Source organism: Macrobrachium rosenbergii, chromosome 11 (genome assembly GCF_040412425.1).
Source record: "Macrobrachium rosenbergii isolate ZJJX-2024 chromosome 11, ASM4041242v1, whole genome shotgun sequence".
In the NCBI taxonomy this organism is placed as follows: Eukaryota; Metazoa; Arthropoda; class Malacostraca; order Decapoda; family Palaemonidae; genus Macrobrachium; species Macrobrachium rosenbergii.
Genome location: NC_089751.1, coordinates 49285617 through 49305616, shown reverse-complemented (window position 1 = coordinate 49305616; position 20000 = coordinate 49285617). Strand labels below are relative to the sequence as shown.

General features: G+C 37.5%; 2 protein-coding genes across 6 annotated transcripts in view; one reads left to right on the top strand and one right to left on the bottom strand.

Annotated features, from left to right (window-relative positions):
- The window catches only part of LOC136843436 (neuronal calcium sensor 2), a 988260-nt gene that overhangs the window by 711519 nt on the left and 256741 nt on the right, over window positions 1-20000 (top strand). The window lies entirely within an intron of this gene.
- Window positions 5264-20000, bottom strand: part of LOC136843530 (uncharacterized) — a 21337-nt gene continuing 6600 nt past the window's right edge. The window contains exon 2 of the mRNA XM_067112064.1: window positions 5264-5695. Within this exon, the coding sequence (XP_066968165.1) occupies window positions 5264-5695 (432 nt within the window). The remainder of the gene's footprint in view (window positions 5696-20000) is intronic.

The window sequence follows — 20000 nt, the reverse complement described above, 5'->3', positions numbered from 1 at the left end:
TGTCTGTCTGTTTCCGTGTGGATTGCTCTTTCTGCCTTGACCGAGGTTTTCGGTCTTGGACCGCTGTTGTTCGTCTTTGTGTTTAATTCTCCTTGAAATTCCCATTCCTTAAACTTTTAATAAGTTTCCGAACTTCCTTAGGCTCTGAAACTCCCTTTCTATCTTGAGACCTCCGTTCAGAGTTCCTCTCTCCTCAAGTTTTCAAAATAAAATTCATCTCCCAGACTGCGAAAGAACTTCATAATCCTCTCTCTCTCTCTCTCTCTCTCTCTCTCTCTCTCTCTCTCTCTCTCTCTCTCTCTCTCTCAAGCTCTGTTTATCGAAAAAGTACAAACTGAAGCCATTTATTCCCTGATTTCTTCTTAATTGTTTGGTTGAGTGCTCATTGCATCGAAAAGTACAAACTGAAGCCATTTATTCCCCTGATTTCTTCTTAATTGCGGTTGGTTGAGGTATTCTTGAAACAACCGCATGGACAGGGGTGCGTTAAATAAATGTAAGGACATCCCATGATTGCGGTGACAGTGCCTAGCAGCAGCTGACATTTCCCTAGTAACAGCTGACGTTCCTAGTGGCAGCTGACAGTTACTGGTAACATATGACAGTTCCTCGTAGCAGCCTAACGTTCTTAGTAACAGCTGACAGTTACTAGTAACGTGACTGTTCTTAGTAACAGCCAACGTTCTTAGTAACAGGTGACAGTTTCTGGTAACAGTTGACAGCTCCTAGTAACAGCTGACTGTTGCTAGTAACAGCTGGCAGTTCCTAGTAAAGCTGAAAGTTCCTAATAACACATGAAAGTTTCCAGTATCATATTACAGTTCCTTCTAACAGCTGACGTACTTAGTAGCAGCTGACAGTTCCTAGTATGAGCCGGCAGTTCTTAGTAGCACCTGACAGTTCCTTATAGCAGCTGAAAGTTCCTAGTAACAGCTGAAAGTTCCTGGTAACAGCTGACAGTTCTTAGGTTTATTTTAGATTCATTTCCCAAGTAGATTAGCAGTTGTGTAATTATCGAATAAATACCCTTAGTATTCCTGTGGACTTCTGTAATATGGATCACGATTTGAAATGAATCTTTAGACCCAGTACGACAAATGTAACTGTTTTAGTGATTATTTGATTAGGTGTACTGCTCATTCGTCCAATCTTAAGGGCGAAAGATCTCGTCCTGTGATTTAGTTGTATTTTCTGTTGGCGTTTGTTTTGTAAAAAAAATATCCTTGTTCTTTGGTGTAGCTTTACAATGATTTTACTCTGCATAATTACTGTAGCACTATAATAAGTGTATTCCTAGAACTCCAGGACAATCTCTCTCTCTCTCTCTCTCTCTCTCTCTCTCTCTCTCTCTCTCTCTCTCTCTCTCTCTCTCTATATATATATATATATATATATATATATATATATATATATATATATGTATATATATATGTATGTATGTGTGAGCGCGTATGTATATCTTCATTCCTATATGATGAATACATTAGCTATTTTTATTTACATACACAATATTACGTGGATAGTAAAGTATGCATCCTGAACAGCAAACTGATTAGCGTCCACCGTATCTTCGTAGGCTCTTTTGTACTAAGTAAATGAGAAATTCTCCAGGGGGGGAACCTAACTTGCAATTTATGCAGAGTCTGCGGAAATTGTCCTTGATTGTAATGTAATTAGGAGCCACGTTGTGTTAAAAACCAGTGTTTAGTTTTCTGAAAAGAAAACTATTGTGTCAGCTTTGTCTGTCCGTCCTCAGATCTTAAAGACTACTGAGGCTAGAGGGCTGCAAATTGGTATGTTGATCATCCACCCTCCAATCATCAAACATACCAAGTTGCAGCCTTCTAGCTTTAATTGTTTTGATTTATTTAAGGTTAAAGTTAGCCATAATCGTGCTTCTGGCAACGATATAGGCCAGGCCACCAGCGGGCCGTGATTAAAGTTTCATGGGCCGCGGCTCATACGGCATTATACAGAGACCACCGAAAGATAGATCTGTTTTCGGTGGCCTTGATTATACGATGTAACGGCTGTACAGAAACCTCGATTGCGCCGAAGAAACTCGGCGCATTTTTTATTTGTTTTTTTATTTTTATCAGTTTAACCATGCGTGGATTCTTGCGTAAAAATTAACCAGTGCCTTTGGAAATATCTCATAATGAGAAACTTGCAAACTTTTTTTTTTCTATAAAAATTGAACTCGCTGTCCTCATTCGCAGACTGTCGAAATTTGAGTCGACTGTCAATATTTGGGCCGATTTCAATGCTAGCAGACAGTCGAAATGGGGGTCGATTTCGATACTAGCAGACTGTCGAAATGTGGGTCGATTTGGATACTAGAAGACTGTCGAAGTGTGGTCGATTTGAATACTAGCAGGCTGTCGAAATATGGGTCGATTTGGATACTAGCAGGCTGTCGAAATGTGGGTCGATTTGGATACTAGCAGGCTGTCGAAATGTGGGTCGATTTGGATACTAGCAGACTGTCGAAATTTGGGTCGATTCCTTGATATAGTATTTGTTCCTATAATTACAGGTAATTGACTCCATGTTCCCTTCACTATTGGTGTCCTCTTGCAAGTCCTTCTCTCTCTCTCTCTCTCTCTCTCTCTCTCTCTCTCTCTCTCTCTCTCTCTCTCTCTCTCTCTCTTCGTCCTTCCTTCCTTCCTGTCGCCACGCCAGATAAATCGCAATTAATCAATCTCCCCTTCCCGTTCAGACCTTATTCGCATTGCGTGCTCGTACGAGCTCTCAGACAGTGCACGTAATTGATATATTCACGTCAGCGCCCGTATTAGGCGCTTCTCTGGTCAGTATTAATTTCGCCTTATCATAATTCGACTGCTGGTGCCCTCATTATAGAGTTTTCTCTCTCCTGGCGGAGGTAGAGAACCTTGTAGATGCCTATGCTTGGCCCATCACCACATTTCAAAACAAAAGAAAATTATAAAAAAAGAGGTCATTAATTGAATTATGTGAGGAACTTGTTGTCAAACCACTGACGGATCTTTCAGGAACTTACAAAGTACTTGATAGTGAAATGAACTATTGCTGATAGCAATGTAGCGTTTGTGCATTACAGTGACTTTCAGTATTTTTTTGGAGGTTACAGGTTGAATACAGGGATATGTTGACGGTCAAAAAGTTGCACCGTGGAAAGAAGGCTGTATTTGCTGTAAAATTCATGAAATTATTTTTGGTATAATTTCCCGGACTTCAGTATCAAGTTCCTACAATTCCCATATATATGTGTATATATATATATATATATATATATATATATATATATATATATATATATATATATATATATATATATATATATATATATATATATATATATATATATATATATATTTATATATACACACACACACACGTTCACGTCCCTAGTACTCTAGGTTGCTGTTCTCATGTGTTGTAGGGTAACATCTGATGTTTATTTTATACTGTATTGGGAACGAAAGTACCTAATTGTGTATATTTAGATGGATTTTGTTTATTGTTAGCTGCAATGATCCCGTACTAAAAATAGAATATAAATGGAAGTGTGTCCAACAAAGTCACTGAATTATCTTCCACATGTTGCGAGTCGTGCAACCCAAGTGGCTTGCAGACTGAACATGGTCCTTAGCTCCGCCCACTCAGTGTTTCCTTTCTAACTATAATGGGCGGGGTTCAGAATTTCCGTCCTCAAAGTTCGATGTCAGAATGCATCTCTCCTCTAGATGAATGCCTTCTGATTTAAAACGTTCTTCGTGTTCCGTGAAAGCAAGTTCATTTTGATGTTCATACCAGACAAGCATGTTTTCTTGAAATTCCCCCAAAAGGCTACTCTTATTCCATCCTCACTAAAACAACTGAACAAATTTCTCTGCGAGAAGCTTTCCTCGTTCAGCACCGTGTAGCTGATAGAAGAATATTATTGAGGATGAGTATTTGGACAAAAAAATTATTCCAAAAAGTTTATTTTTTTTCTTTTACTCATGCAAGCGAAGTTAGGATGTCGACTTCTCTTCTGAGGTTAGGTTGCCTGCTACCTAAAGTTGAGATGCCATCAGTACGCAACGCTGCTTTGTACGTAATAGATTTCCATAAATTATTAGCCTGCGGTCTCTGCATTTGAAATTGAAATGGTCTTAATTATCGCTTTCCATTCGTCCGCGTTTATACCCCCTCCCCCACCACGCCTTGGTTCTCTTTTGGTTATTAGTTTGTGTGCACATTTGTTGGTGTAGGTCTTAGAGTGTCTTGTGTTATTCTTCAGGCACTCTATTTATTATTGTCTCTAGGTTTTCCTTCATTTATTCCCTTTCTCGTTGTACTGATTTGTTTTTATCGTCATTATGTCATTCTGCTTCTTATCGATCTTGGCTTCGCTTATTTACCCATTCAGCATCTTTTCTAATGGAGAGAGAGAGAGAGAGAGAGAGAGAGAGAGAGAGAGAGAGAGAGAGAGAGAGAGAAACTTTTAAATATTAGCGACTGGACTCTACTGTCTTTCGTTTTCATATAAAGTTAATGAATAGCACCCGCTGTGTTTTATTTTCATTTACATAAACTCTCTCTCTCTCTCTCTCTCTCTCTCTCTCTCTCTCTCTCTCTCTCTCTCTCTCTCTCTCTCTCTCCAGGTAGGAATTTTTGGCAGACCTGAATTGACAGTAGGTTTATTTTCTTCCAATAACTTTGTTTTAGAAGTAAAGATTATTTTCCCAGGTGAAAAATTGAAACGTCAAAATCGGGAAATCTCGACGCAATTTCCGTTTGATAAAGTTTGACTGTGACTTGGCGACGTAGCGAGCACCGAATAATTGATTGATTGCTTGGCTGAGTTTAAACACGACCTCTTCGTTGCATTCCAGTTTGTGCTCGCATTTGGCCTCACCACCCACCTCCTAGTTCGCGAGGAGGGAGGGCTGTAGAGTATGTCTCACAAATGTTCCTCAGAATTTGGTGAGTTTTCCTCAAAGTTGGGTGAATACTCCTTGACATTGGGAGGGGGGGAATATTCTTCAGAATTGGATGAATGTGCCTCGACATTGGGGGGAATATTCCCAAGAATTGGGTGAATAATCCTCGAATTTGGGTGAATATTCCTCGAAATTTGGTGAATATTCTTCAGAATTGGGTGAATATTCCTAGAAATTGGGTGAATATTCCTCGACATTGGGGGATTATTCTTCATAATTGGGTGAATATTCCTCGACATTTGGTGGATATTTTTCGGATTTGGGTGAATATTCCTTGAAATTGGGGACTATTCTTAAAAATTGGGTGAATATTCCTCGAAATTGGGTGGATATTCTTCAGAATTGGGTGAATATTCCTCGACATTGGGGGAATATTCCTCGAAATTGGGTGAATATTCCTCGAAATTGGGTGAATATTCCTCGAAATTGGGTGGCTGTTCTTCAGAATTGGGTGCATATCCCTCGACATTGGAAGAATATTCCTCGACATTGGGGGGAACATTCTTCAGAACTGGGTGAATATTCCTCGAATTTGGGTGAATATTCCTCGAAATTTCTTCAGAATTGGGTGAATATTCCTTGACATCGGGTGAATGTTCCTCGCATTTGGATGAATATTCCTCGACTTTGAGGGAATATTCTTCAGAATTGGGCGGAGATTCCTCGAATTTGGGTGAATATTCCTCGAAATTGGGTGAGTATTCTTCAGAATTGGGTGAAGATTCCTTGAAATTTGGTGAATATTCTTCGAAATTGGTTGAATATTCTTCAGAAGTTGGTGATTACTCCTCGAAATTGGTTAAATATTACCCGAAATTGGGCGAATATTCCTCAGATTAGGTGAATATTCCTCGAAACTGGGTGAGCATTTCTCAAAATTGGGTGAATATTCCTCAGAATTGGGTGAAGATATCTCAAAATTGGCGCGAATATTCCTCAGGATTTTATGACTATCTCTTGAAATGGAGAGAATATGTTTTCTTAGAATTGCAAGAAAGTTCCCTTCACAATTTTTGATAATATTTCTAAGAATTGTATCTCAAAACTCTAAGAATGTTTCTATGAAACTAGAATGAACGTTACTCAAACATTTGAAGAATATTTCTCTGAAAATTTATCTTAAAAATTGAAGAACATTGTTCTGAATATTGGAAAAACGTTTCTCCCAAAATTTGAAGAACATTTCTCTGAATACTGGAAAAACGTTTCTCCCAAAATTTGAAGAATATTTCTCTGAATATTGGTTTGTGACTTACAGAATTAACAGTACTTTATGACGTTTTTTCCATTTTATTTTTTATTTTCTTGTGCTTAATACATCTGTCTATCTACCCCTGTTTCAGAGGCTCTTTACTCCGTACACTGTTGGACTGTGGAACAGTCTGCCTGAGGATGTTGTGTAATTAGAACCTCAAAGGTTCAAGCGAAGATGTAGTGCATTACTACCCTAAAACAATTCTCCTTGTATTTTATTAATTTACTCACATTTTATGCATTTGTTTATTAATTTATTTAGCATTTTTTTCTTTCTAATAACTGATCTCTTTCTGTACTTCCTATTACCTTCCAATGAACACCATATTCTTTGGAAGCTTGGATTTCAGGTCAGTGGCCCCTGTGGGCTTGTTCCATATTAATAGGGTTCATCCTCTGAGTAATAATAATAATATTTAGAATATTATATGTCTGCTTGTATGTATATGAATACGGTATTAACCTCTGAAAAAGCCTCTTTCTTTTACATACTTATATAAGATATTGAATTTAAAGTACATTTTCTTGTAAGGGACCTTAAAATGAATGGTCTTGAAGCCTTCCAAGCCTTTCCTTTTGTGTTTTAGAATTAAGAAAAAGATCCCCCCTTTTTTTGTGGAATTGTCAGAAAAATGGCTTTGTGTTGTGGTATTATAAAAAAAAGATTTCGTGATAGGAACGTAATATATAAATGAAGTTACTGTAATTAAGTTTAATGTATTGTGTCACTGTGAATATTCACTGTATTATGAAATGACTATTATACATATGTAAACAGTAAACACGTCTTTAGTGCTCTATAGGTAAATTATTAAATGAAATTTTCAGAATTAATTCACATTATTTTATAGATTGTTATGCTTAAGGAATTTTAATTTGTTGCTCATTGGCCTTGGATCTGTTTTTAAATTAATCTCTGACATACAAAAAAAAAAATTGAATACTGCGAAAGCTTTTAGTGGGTTTCATAAATCAGGAAAAAAACTGCTTCCATTTTTGTGGCCAATACAGATTTATGGAAAATGTCGGCAGAATTTCTGTGTCTCATTTGATGAGTGAATATGCTGAGGTACTAGGTGGCCTCGCCAACCAATAATTTAATAAATGTGCAGTTCTTGTGGCTGGAAAGAACGATCAACATTGCAGTGATCTGTCAACTTACTGCAATCGATTTTCTACTGTGTGCTTGTAATGGAGAGAGCCTTTTCATTGTGACACTGAAGTCTGTGAAAATTCAAAAGTTAGTTTTTTTTCTACACGTTTAAAAATTCCTGTGTCATTATGACATTTTGACCAGATCACTTTATCTTGTAGGTGTAAAATGGTGATGAGTGATTTAAAAGATGCTGGCGTTTTGAAACAGAGAATTCTATGGTTTTCTTGACGTTTAGAAATCGCCATGATTCCTTTGTGTTAATTCAGAGTTTGTAATTATACAATTAGATTGCTTACCTTTCAAGGGGCTGGTTAGAATTTTAATGCGATGTCTGTCACTGAATGTTGAGATTATTAGACAGCTCTTCAAGATCCAGCGACAGTGGAGCGATTGTAATATTCAAGAAAACAGAACGGTAAACGAAATTTGTTCCGAGCAGGCAAGGATAGAGGCGATTACCAATTTCACATCATAGAATGCAAAGAATAAATGGTGTCAGACTTCATGAATTTAGCATTAACTGAAAGGCCCCTTGAATGCATTATTATTATTATTATTATTATTATTATTATTATTATTATTATTATTATTATTATTATTATTATTATTATATTCAGAAGATGAGCCTTATTCATGTGGAACAGTCCCATAGAGGCCACTGACTTGAAATTCAAACTTCCAAAGAATATGGTGTTCATTTTGAAAGTTGTAACTGGAGGTAATAGGAAATACAGAAAGAAGAAATCAGTTATTAGAAAAAGAAATAAATAAGGAAATCAGAAAATAAAGGCATAAAATTGTGAGTAAAATATAAAATACAAGGAGAATTGTTTGAGGGTAGCAATGCATTGCATCTTCACTTGAACTTTTGAGGTTCAATTTTCACAGCATCCTCGGGGAGACTGTTTTACAGTCTTAAGTGTGAGGAATAAAAATCCTGACTATGAGACATACTTTGGGTTGGATTGGATTAAAAAAAAAGTGTAAAAACTGGTTTTCTTGAGTTCAACGAATGGTCAGTTTTCCTTCATTTCCCTACAAGAAGTAGGATACTCTTCTGTAATTTACAGTAATGGGATATCTTCAAGAAGAATATCCCATGACGGAAAAGAATCCTTTCCCAGGACTAAATTCAGCAGGATCACCAGTTCCCTTTTTTTCTTTTTCCACGTCTTAAGCCTGAAAATTTCAAGGAAGGAAGACCTCTAACTTGAACGCTTGAGGAAGAGGAGGAGGAGGAGGAGTAGGAGGAGCAAAGTACCCGGGAGATAAATTCTTCCTATCTTGTTTTTTTAAGTGAAAAGAGCAGGCTTCCTCAAGTTTCAGCATGTAAAAGAATATATAACTTTTCCCCTTTCTACAAAATGATGTGGCCTTCTTCGTCGTCTTCTTCTTCTTCTTCTTCTTCTTGGTATCCAGAATATTAGCCCTTCGCCTTTTGATAGATTACTCCCTGTATCTTGTATATTTCTTTCTCTTTCTTTCTTGATTTTTTAGGTAACTTTGTGGACCGAAGAGGCGACGACGGATCAAAGTCACAACAAAAGATGTGTGGTTTGTGTATTGATGTGTTGGTAGTGGTGGTGGTTGGTGTTGGTGTTGTTGGTGTTGGAGGAGGTCGTGTTGTTGGTGAGGTGTTGGGGGGAGGCTAGAGGTATGAAGGACATGGAGTCTTGCGAGTCGCCGATTCAGTAAAGGAGATAGATTTAAATGAGTGTGTGTGTGTGCGTGTATGTGTGTTTGTGTGTTGGTGCGTGTGGGATGGCTTTGGCAGGGAGATGCGAGTTTCTCGTCCTCTTTTCGCGTTTGTGTGCAGCCGTTTGTGCTCTTATGAGCTTTGGTTAATCAGTGCCCTGATTTTAATAAGAAGAGAATATAACCCTAAATATTACATGTATATAATTTTAATTACGCCAGGTACAGCGTCCATTCCTAAGCAGTTTGTGAGGAAGTGACATCTCGGAGATCTGACGTCGGAACATTTCGTGTTCGGGAATGCCGACTCTCTCTCTCTCTCTCTCTCTCTCTCTCTCTCTCTCTCTCTCTCTCTCTCTCTCTCTCTCTCTCTCTCTCGTGGTTATACCTTTTGAAGGGCCCTGGGATTCCATTGACAAACAACGGAACACACAAAGCTATCTGGGGGCTGGGATGATGTCCTGTGGAGATGTCATAATACGAGTATCTCTCTCTCTCTCTCTCTCTCTCTCTCTCTCTCTCTCTCTCTCTCTCTCTCTCTCTCATACACATGATAGTGTTGAATTGTAACTGGGTATACCTGCGCTACCTTTCCCTCTCTTCTCCTCTCCCTCCCTCTCACCTCTCCCTCTCTTCTCCTCCCCCTCCCTCCCTCCCTCCATCTCACCTAAAGTCCTCCTCCTCCTACCCCTCCCCCAGCTCCTCTTCCTCCTGGAGCCCTTGTTAGAAAGGTCGCGCCACCAATCAATATCATCGCTCTCTCTCTCTCTCTCTCTCTCTCTCTCTCTCTCTCTCTCTCTCTCTCTCTCTCTCTCTCTCTCCAGTCTCCAGTTCATCAACTCTTCCCTCTCAGCCAATACTTTCTCTCTCTCTCTCTCTCTCTCTCTCTCTCTCTCTCTCTCTCTCTCTCTCTCTCTCTCTCATTTTCGCATCCCATTCGTCGTGTTTCTCCTCAGTATTTGAAACTTCCTTTTTCTTCTCAGATGGTAAAAGTGCCGGACATCTCTCTCTCTCTCTCTCTCTCTCTCTCTCTCTCTCTCTCTCTCTCTCTCTCTCTCTCTCTCTCTCTCCTGTATGTAAAAACGTATGTATATATAACACTGGTCTTTGTGTCCCCTCTTTTTTTTTTAATGACTTGTATGTATGCATTCAAGGTTTGGAAGGAGAGAGAGAGAGAGAGAGAGAGAGAGAGAGAGAGAGAGAGAGAGAGAGAGAGAGAGAGAGAGTATATAATTAAATTGAAGCGCCTTTTCGTAACATCAACTTTATTTTCCCTGCTGATATCATCCTCATCATCACAGGTATTAATTACTGTTAATGTGTACGAGATATGGGGTATGATATAACACAGGTATTTTGCCAGTTAACAGGAAGAAGGGAGGGTCATTAATTATTACACCTGTACTCTAGTGTTTTTTGTTTTATTTTTTTACCTTTTCATGCTTTTTTTTTATTGATTTCTCTCTGTGCATCTTGTTGTAGTCAGGGGCTTATCTACATCCACGAGAATGATGGATTTCTTCTTCTTACAAAGTTACAAAATATTTCTTCTTCTTACAACATTGCTAAAGCATTTTGTTGATGTAGTGTCGATGCGTATCTGGCCTAGCTAAATTTTCGTGCGTGTGCGTGCCTCACTTTTGCGCCGGTCTAGAGTATAACTTCCGCGTTCGGAGACTCAGTCGGCGTATTGGCATTGCTGAACTTTAAGAATGCCGTCTCCTTTATTGTTAGTTAATTCGTCCTCTTAAAGACCTCCTATTTAATTAGTTATTTTATTTCACGTAAATAGAAGGTTTATATATATATATATATATATATATATATATATATATATATATATATATATATATGACATTTCTTTTATCACACCGTGATTTATATACAATCATGAAGCTACAAACGTCGCTTAATATCCAATCCACGCTGCCTCGACGGGTAAGTAAAGTACACCAGACTCGGCAATAACTTATACCTCTCTTGATAGCTCAGTGATAACGTCGACTGGAGTTGCTGGATGCGTATCTGTGTCGCGGGATCGAGACTTGGCAGTGCCCGTCCATTTATCACTTATAAATTCCCCTTCGGTGATCATTCCCATCTGGGATATTCCCGAGGCAGCGTGGATTTGATAATAAGCGACATTTGTAGCTTCATGATTATATATATATATATATATATATATATATATATATATATATATATATATATATATATACATATATATATATACATATATATACTTATACACATATATATATATATATACATGAATGTCTTTTCCTGTAATACTACAGTGTAATATGAATGTTAGAAGGCCCATAAAACACTATTTAAACGTGTTTTATGGGCCTTCTTATATTCATATATATATACATATATAATGTGTCTGTGTATATTTATATATATACATATATATAGAGTCTGTTTATTTATAACAGACAAACAGAGAGGAAGCCGTTCCTCTGTGGCCATGAATGCATCTTTCCTGAGGCCCTTGAGTCCCCATTCAGTGTGTCTACTCTACTCTTCCCCCCCCCCCCCCTCCCCGAGGGCGCTTTATTTTTCTCACGATTATTTTTATCATAACTTCCTTCACTTTTCTTCGTCGGTTTTATTTACGCAGCCTTTGTTAGCCTTCCCTTCGTGTTTTCTTTTTTTTTTTAAGTCTTCGTTTTTAGTTATTTCAGAAATGAATCTTCGACCTTTGTAAAGCGTCGATTTTGTACAAACATTGTCTGAATTTGGTTTTTTCGATTTTAAAGGTTTGCTCGTTCTTTCGTTCCTGATGCCCCTCATCCCACACTTCCAAGGTCTGTTGCAAATTCGTCAGCTTTGGCATAAGGGGTGAGGTGGTTGGTGTCATGGTTCCTGTTATCTTTAATTATCATTATTCCCCTCTCTGCATTTTCATTTATTATCGTGTAATTTTGTCTTCGCTCATTACTTCTCGTCAGTCGATATGTTCAGGGCTATTTTTTACGGGTATGCTTTTTTGTTATACACACCCACACATATATATATTATATGTATACATACATGTATATGTACAGTATATTATATATATATATATATATATATATATATTTAGCATCATGCCTTCACCCTCCGTATTCGAAAGCAAATTGTTTGTGTAAGTTACTAAAAAAAGACCCCAAAAAAAGAAGCGGGGGTTGGCGGGGGGACGCCTCACGGGATACACTGCTGTACCACTGTTTGCTCGCCATTCCTTTGCACAATCTTTTGTTTTCTCCTTTATTTCCTTAATAACTAAGTGCCGGCGCTCTTTGTTGGCCCAAACAAAAGAAATCTTCAGAAAACAAATTTGCGTTCTTTTCCTTTTTTTTTATTTTTGTTTTTTTGTTACTGAAATTTTTTTAATGGCAATTCAGGTATCTGTTAAAAATATTTTCATGACCACCGAATTCTCCGTAGAGGGGCAGTGCCGTCAGTGCACCTCACTTCCAACCTCTCCTAAAAATTGTTTTATAGCGCGAATGCGAGGTTTTCCTTATTGTTTCACCTTTAAAACCTTTTTAATCTCAATTTCCCTTTCAGCGCTGGATGATCTCGCAGGTGCCAGCGCTTGGCCCTTGGCCTAAATCTTATATTCCGTTCCACTCCATTCCTAATTGATGTAGTATTCTGTTTTATGAGGTGGAAATTAGCCATTTTCGTTAATTTATTGTACTTATGATTTATTGTAGTTCTTTACACTAAGATTAAAAATAATTTGTAACTGTATTATAAATAATTATATAATTTTTATAATATAATGCCATTGATAAATATATATTTATAATTATAATAATATTTATAATATTTTTTGTTGGAACATTTCAGTTTTCTTAAAGTTGGAATATCATGTCTTTGTTCTGGTCATTCTTTGGCAAGTGTATTTTTGCCCTTAATGCGTTATTCTTGTTTCTTATTCAGTATTTTACGCTTGGCATCTCTCTCTCTCTCTCTCTCTCTCTCTCTCTCTCTCTCTCTCTCTCTCTCTCTCTCTCTCTCTCTGTCAGTTTTAAGGTCTTACACGGAGATTTCAGAAAATATTGGTCAGTCTTAAAAATCACCTTTGCTTTAAATCAGTGACCTATCTCGTTTATAATACATTTCTTCGGACATCTCCCAGGCACTGGCAAAACCTTTGTCATCATTGAAACTTGTTTTATTTGTTTCATTGCTGTGTTTTTATACAGTACCATTCAATGAATTGAGAGTTATTTATTTGTGAAGCAGACGGGAAAACCACCCACCTTCATACTATTACAATTTCGTAGAGAGAGAGAGAGAGAGAGAGAGAGAGAGAGAGAGAGAGAGAGAGAGAGAGAGAGAGAGAGAGAGAGGTTGAAGGAACAAGGAAATGGGTGTAGTTTGATTCTAAATAAAAGGAAGGGGGAGGGGGAGGGGGTGGGGATAAAAGTCCCTATGGGAGATGGAGGTTGATGGCCTGTTAGACTTGCTTTAAAATAGGTTTGAGGAAAGGGAGAAAAATGGATTGTTGAAATTCAACGTAGCTGATTAGGACATGGCTTTTACGGTGTCCAAGGACACCTTTCTTTCCCGATGTCCTGTTGCAGAAAGGGACACACGAAGGAACAGAGGAAAGTGAAATGATGAGAGTCTTCAGAAATGACGCCTTCACCAAGCAACAAAATCCGACCTAGCTGATTAGGATATGATTAAAGGAAAGTGAATGAAAGTAACGGCTTATACAGTGTCCAAGGACATCTTTCTCCCCCATGTCTTTTTGCAGAAAGGGACACACGAATTAACAGCAGAAAGTGGAGTGCTGAAAGTCTTTAGAAATGACATCTTCACCAAGCAACAAAATCCGACCTAGCTGATTAGGATATGATTAAAGGAAAGTGAAGGAAAGTCTAGGCTTTTATAGTGTCCAAGGACATCTTTCTCCCCCGATGTCCTTTTGCAGAAAGGGACACACGAAGGAAAAAAAAAATGAATGTTGAAAACATTAAGAAATGCCACCTTCTCCGAACAGCAAAATCTGACGTAGCTGATGAGGACATGGTAGAAGGTAAGTCACTGCTCTTTACGGTGTCCAAGGACATCTTTCTCCCCCGATGTCCTTTTGCAGAAAGGGACACGCGGAGCCACCGTATGGCAGTGTAAAGAGCATCTGAGGTAGGAGTTGGGTTGACGCTGTTTGCCAGACAAATTTGATTTAACCCTCAGAAAAATGGAGAAGACAAGTAAGCATAAGGCCTCCTTGTCGGTGCGAAGGGCGGATAAAGTAAACACGATGATGCGAGGGAAGAGGGTGGGAATCAAAACAGAAACCATAAAAGTCGCTTATTGTAGCAGCCTGAATCTCTGGAGTATTGGTGAACGAGATTGTGAAGCTTGGAGAGAAGTAAGTAGGAAGTCATGTCTTTCCTCCTCTGAACTTGAATAAATGACAAAATTCTTTTTTTTTTTTGGAAATAGTAGAAAGGTGAAGCAGGAAGTTAAACTAAATGAAAGGAAATAAATAAATTTCATAATTCTTTTTTTTTTTTTTTGGAGATAGTAGAAAAGTGAAGCAGGAAGTTAAACTAAATGAAAGGAAATAAATAAATTACATAATTTTTTTTTTGGAGATAGTAGAAAGGTGACGCAGGAAGTTAAACTAAATGAAAAGAAATAAATAAATTACATAATTCTTTATTTTTTTGGAAACAGTAGAAAAGTGAAGCAGGAAGTTAAACTAAATGAAAAGAAATGTTACATAATTCTTTTTTTTTGGGGGGGGGAAACAGTAGAAAGGTGAAGCAGGAAGTTAAACTAAATGAAAAGAAATAAATAAATTACATAATTCTTTTTTTTTGGAAGCAGTAGAAAGGTGAAGTAAACTAAATGAAAAGAAATAAATAAATGACAAAAATCTATTTTTGGAAATAGTGGAAAGGTGAAGCAAGAAGTTAAACTAAATAAAAAAAAAATAAATTACATAATTCTTTTTCTCTGGAAATAGCAGAAAGGTGAAGCAGGAAGTTAAACTAAATGAAAAGAAATAAATTACATAAAATTTCTTTTTTGGAGATAGTAGAAAGGTGAAGCAGGAAATTAAACTAAATGAAAAGAAATAAATAAATAACATAATTTTTTTTTCTGGAAATAGTAGAAAGTTGAACTAAATGAAAAGAAATAAATAAATTACATTTTTTTTTGGAAATAGTCGAAAGGTGAAGCAGGAAGTTAAACTAAATAAAAAGAAATAAATAAATGATATAATTTTTTTTCTGGAAATAGTAGAAAGATGAAGCAGGGAATTAAACTAAATGAAAAGAAATAAATAAATTACATAATTCTTTTTTTTTTTGGTGGGGTGGGGGGGGGGAACAGTAGAAAGCTGAAGCAGGAAGTTACGCTAAATGAAAAGAAATGCATGAATAAGAGGCGTGCGACAGAAGTGACCGATAACTGAAGGAAAAGAGAGGTGATGGATTGAACAGAATCCAGAGCAGGAGTTCTCTCTCACAGAATGAATTAGATGAGCAGATACTGCATGCGAAGCCCTTATTTAAAAGCTTCAACAAGTAAAAAAAAATGCAGTCGCGTTTTCTATACAGCTTATAAACAAGACCACCGAAAATAGCTCTGTCGTTGGCGGTCTTGGTGCTATGTTGTATGAGCCGCGGACCATGAAACTTTACCCACGGGCCGGTGTTGACCTGGCCTATATCGTTGCCAGACGCACGATTATGGCTAACTTTAGCCTTAGATGAAATAAAAAAACAATCTGGGCCTCTGAACACAGTTGAAAGCAATCTGATTAATAATCGCTTCGACCCCGTGACGGGGTAGTGCCCCCAAAGCACCTCAAGCGGTGCACTGTAGGCATTACTTAATGTTCTTGCAGCGTCCCTTCGGCCCCTAGCTGCAACCCCTTTCATGTCTTTAACTGTATCTCCGTTCATATTCTCTTCCTTCCAGCTTACTTCGCACCCTCTTCTAACAACTGCGACGTTTTCCTTCTGCTACGCCTTTCAAACCTCCTTTACTCACAATTTCCCTTCCAGCGCTGATTGACCTCACAGGTCCCAGCGCTTGGCCTTTGGCCTAAATTTAATACTCAAATTCTAATAAAGTGCATCGTTATGCCAGAACTAATAATAAGTACGACATCTTTTATTGGAATAAATCATACTGGCAGATATTTCTAAAGCGAATTCTTAACAGGGAAAGTTTGTAAACTGTGTGAAAGGTGATTGACCTCACAGGTCCAAGCGCTTGGCCTTCGGTCTAACTTTTGTATTCAAATCCCAATAAAATTGCACCGTTAGGCCGGAACTAATAATAAGTATAACATCTTTTATTGGAATAAATCATACTGAGAAAGTGTGTGAATGGAGAAAGCTTCAGTTTAAAACTGTTTCTCTCGTGAAATATCCTCTTGTTCTGGAAGCATTGAATTGGTGGCTCACGTTCTGTTATGCAGGTTACGAGTAAACCAGAGGAGAAATTCACGAGTTCGGAAAGATTTATTGTCAGAGTTACGGAATGGTGGGACGTGGGAAGGATTGTAGGGTCCTTTTTAATTTCGGAAGTTAGTAGCTTTTAATTTCCTGATAGATTAGTAGCCAACAGTTATATATATATATATATATATATATATATATATATATATATATATATATATATATATATATATATATACATATGTATGTGTATACGTTACATTTTCTCTTAGAGTGGCTCCAGAAGGTGATACGTTTCCGGTCTTTTTCCTTCTCCGCCTTCCCCCACCCCCACCCCCTTTTCCCCAGGATGTTCCTGCCATCACGCAAGAGTCCTTTTTATGCATGTTGTTATCTCTAATACGTCCCTCCCCTCCTTTTAAACTGTCTTAAGGTGCGCAGCCTAACGCGTGCGATTTGATAATAACAATAATACCCTATTGTTTTCCTGAGCAAGTTACGAAAAGCTGAATCCACAGTTTATCATCTATTTTACTTTCGTCCAACGTTAAATTTATGTCCTAAATGATTTACTGCATAGTTCAAAATTTGGCGACGTGAGACAGAAGTGAATCCTTTTTCTCTTCAGCTCGAGTTGCTAAATTTTAGACAGCTTACCTGGAAACATTCCATCCGGTTATGTTAATACTGTAGGAATTTGTTATATGATTATGACAGTGTTGTCTGCATACAGTAAAAATCTTCTCATTACATCGGAAATTGTAGAAGCCTCTCCTTAGCCAGTGACCTGAGGAGGCTGTCATTAACTAGTTCTATAGGATTTTGCCCTATCACTTCAGGCAGCTGTCATTAACCAGTGACTTGGAGTTTCTTAAACCAGTCAATTTGTGTCTCCTCCTCCGGTTATATTTCAAGGATAGCATTGACCAGTCATGTTCAAAATGGACTCGTGAACAGTTAATAAGTCACTTTTATGAAGGTCTCCTTAACCAGTCACATTTACAGGCTATCCTTTACATATCTTGTAAGTTGATCTTCACCAGTACCTTGAAGGAACTTTCATCTGTTTCATAAGACTGCCTAAACGCTCACTTTATTTGACCAGCCATTTCAGTAGGTCCTTTTAACCAGTGCTTTGTTGCAAAGATGTTTTTCTTAACCAGTCATTTATGAGGCCATACTTTACCAGTCACTTCAGGAGGTTCCTTGAACCAGTACCTCATAGTAAAGATGTTTTTCTTAACCAGTCATTTATGAGGCTCTGCTTAACCAGTCTTTTCAGGAACTCTGTAAGCAGTTCTTCACAGTCACGCGAAGATATTTTCCTTAACCAGGCATTGAAAAGACCCTTAACCAGTCATTTTCAGAGCTTCTTCTTAAACAAGTCAGTATATGAGGCTATGGGTTGAGCCTTATATGACATGAACAGTTTTCTCTGTTAAGGATTTTATTCACGTAAACTCTGTGTGAGTAATTAAAGATTTACGTTATTTTAATTTATTTTTTTGGTTGTAAGGGGCAGAACCATTTGCTGTTCACGAAAAATTATATGGAAATGAGCTTCAAGACCATTTTTTTTAATTTGCAGAATCAGCCGCAATAACGTGAACTATGATTTTGCTTATGCAAAATGATTTGTGTTTTTGCCTTAGCTTAGTGATATACGTATCATACCTTAAATAACTATGCAAATTTTATTCAATATCAAGTTGAAAATGCAAATATTTACGCTGCGGGAATGAAACACAATATTATTGACGTTGCGGAGTAAAATTGCTGTGAGCTAATAAACAACACAGCCAATTATGTTGGAGTCGACGAGGTCATTTTCCTTGGTGGTTGGTGGTCTCCACTTCACTCTCAGAGTCATTAAAAGAGAGAGAGAGAGAGAGAGAGAGAGAGAGAGAGAGAGAGAGAGAGAGAGAGAGAGTTCGCAACTTTGGCGTATATACAGGCATCGAAAAAACTTTGACCAAAGGGTACAGTTCCTATAAAGTGCCAGAAGGAACATGCATTTTAGAAAAATTCTCTCTCTCTCTCTCTCTCTCTCTCTCTCTCTCTCTCTCTCTCTCTCTCTCTCTCTCTCCGTCGAAGAAAACGGACGAAAATGAGTATGCAAGGAAAATGGAGATGTTTGTAGTGCAAGTGACCGTGAGGAGAGGAAAGCCTTCCTCCTTCGCTTGAGTTTTATCTCACTTCAACGCTTCTCTCTCTCTCTCTCTCTCTCTCTCTCTCTCTCTCTCTCTCTCTCTCTCTCTCTCTCTCTCATATATGTTGCTAACTTGAGCATTACCGCTGTTTTATGTTAATGACTGTCTATCGGTTTTTTTTTTTCACCTTGTTTGGTCAGCCACCCATGATTTCCATTTTACTGCGTATTTTCGCCATTGTGTCTTTCACTGTAAGTTTTTTATGTCTCCTTTGTCTTTCACTTAAACTTTTTTGTCTTCCACTTATAACTTTTTCATGTCTTCTGTGCCTTTTACTTAAAATTTTAATGTCTTCTTTGCAAGTTTAGATTTTTTTTGTCTTCTGTGTCTTTCACTTAAACCTTTTAATGTCTTTTTTGCAAGTTTATATATTTTTTTTGTCTTCTGTCTTTCACTTAAACTTTTAATGTCTTCTTCGCAAGCTCAGATTTTTTCATGTCTTCTGTGTCTTTCACTTAAACTTGTAATGTCTTCTTGACAAATTTGGATTTTCTTATGTCTTCTGTGTCTTTCACTTAAACCTTTCTCTAAGTCTTCTTTGCGAGTTTGGAGTTTTTCTTATTATCTTTCTTATTTTTTTTTCTTTTATACGAGAGCTCACTGCTCGCCTGATTTCGGGAAACTGCGGTGGATGTATACCAGGCACTCTCTGTGGGTTCAAGATTGTCATTAGGGAACACAGGCAAGCATCTTGTCGATTTTGTCTCCTAGTTAGTGGTGTGAAATATTTTTTATAGTTTTATAAAGCTCACGAGGACGGTTTGTTTGTTTCGTGTCGTGTTCATGATTGCTTGCTTGTAGTGTAATAGTTGCGTCAACGACTTACATTACTAACTTAATTGTGAAAAGTAAAATCTGCATTTCTTTATAAAAAAAAAAAAATCTTAGGATTTCTGGTCTTGTGCTAATGTCACGTCTCATTTTTAGAACATGTAATAATATCACTCTCTCTCTCTCTCTCTCTCTCTCTCTCTCTCTCTCTCTCTCTCTCTCACACACAATTTTTTTTATTGTACATCACCATGTTGTTACCACATTGGCAAAACAGGTTTTTGGATGCTTTCTGTTCCTGAATTTGTTGTTTTATATAATTATTTTAATTGAACAATTTTGGGGGTAAAACTGTGAGATGTAGAATGAGCTTATCAAGTCTGTTTAGACTTTTTCTTTTTATGTAGCAAGAGTATTTTTAGATTGAAAAATTTAGAGAAGGAAAGTGAACATGAGAAAAAACAAAAAGCACTGCAATCAGTGTCGGGAGACCATCTAACAAAATGAAGCAAAACAAGAA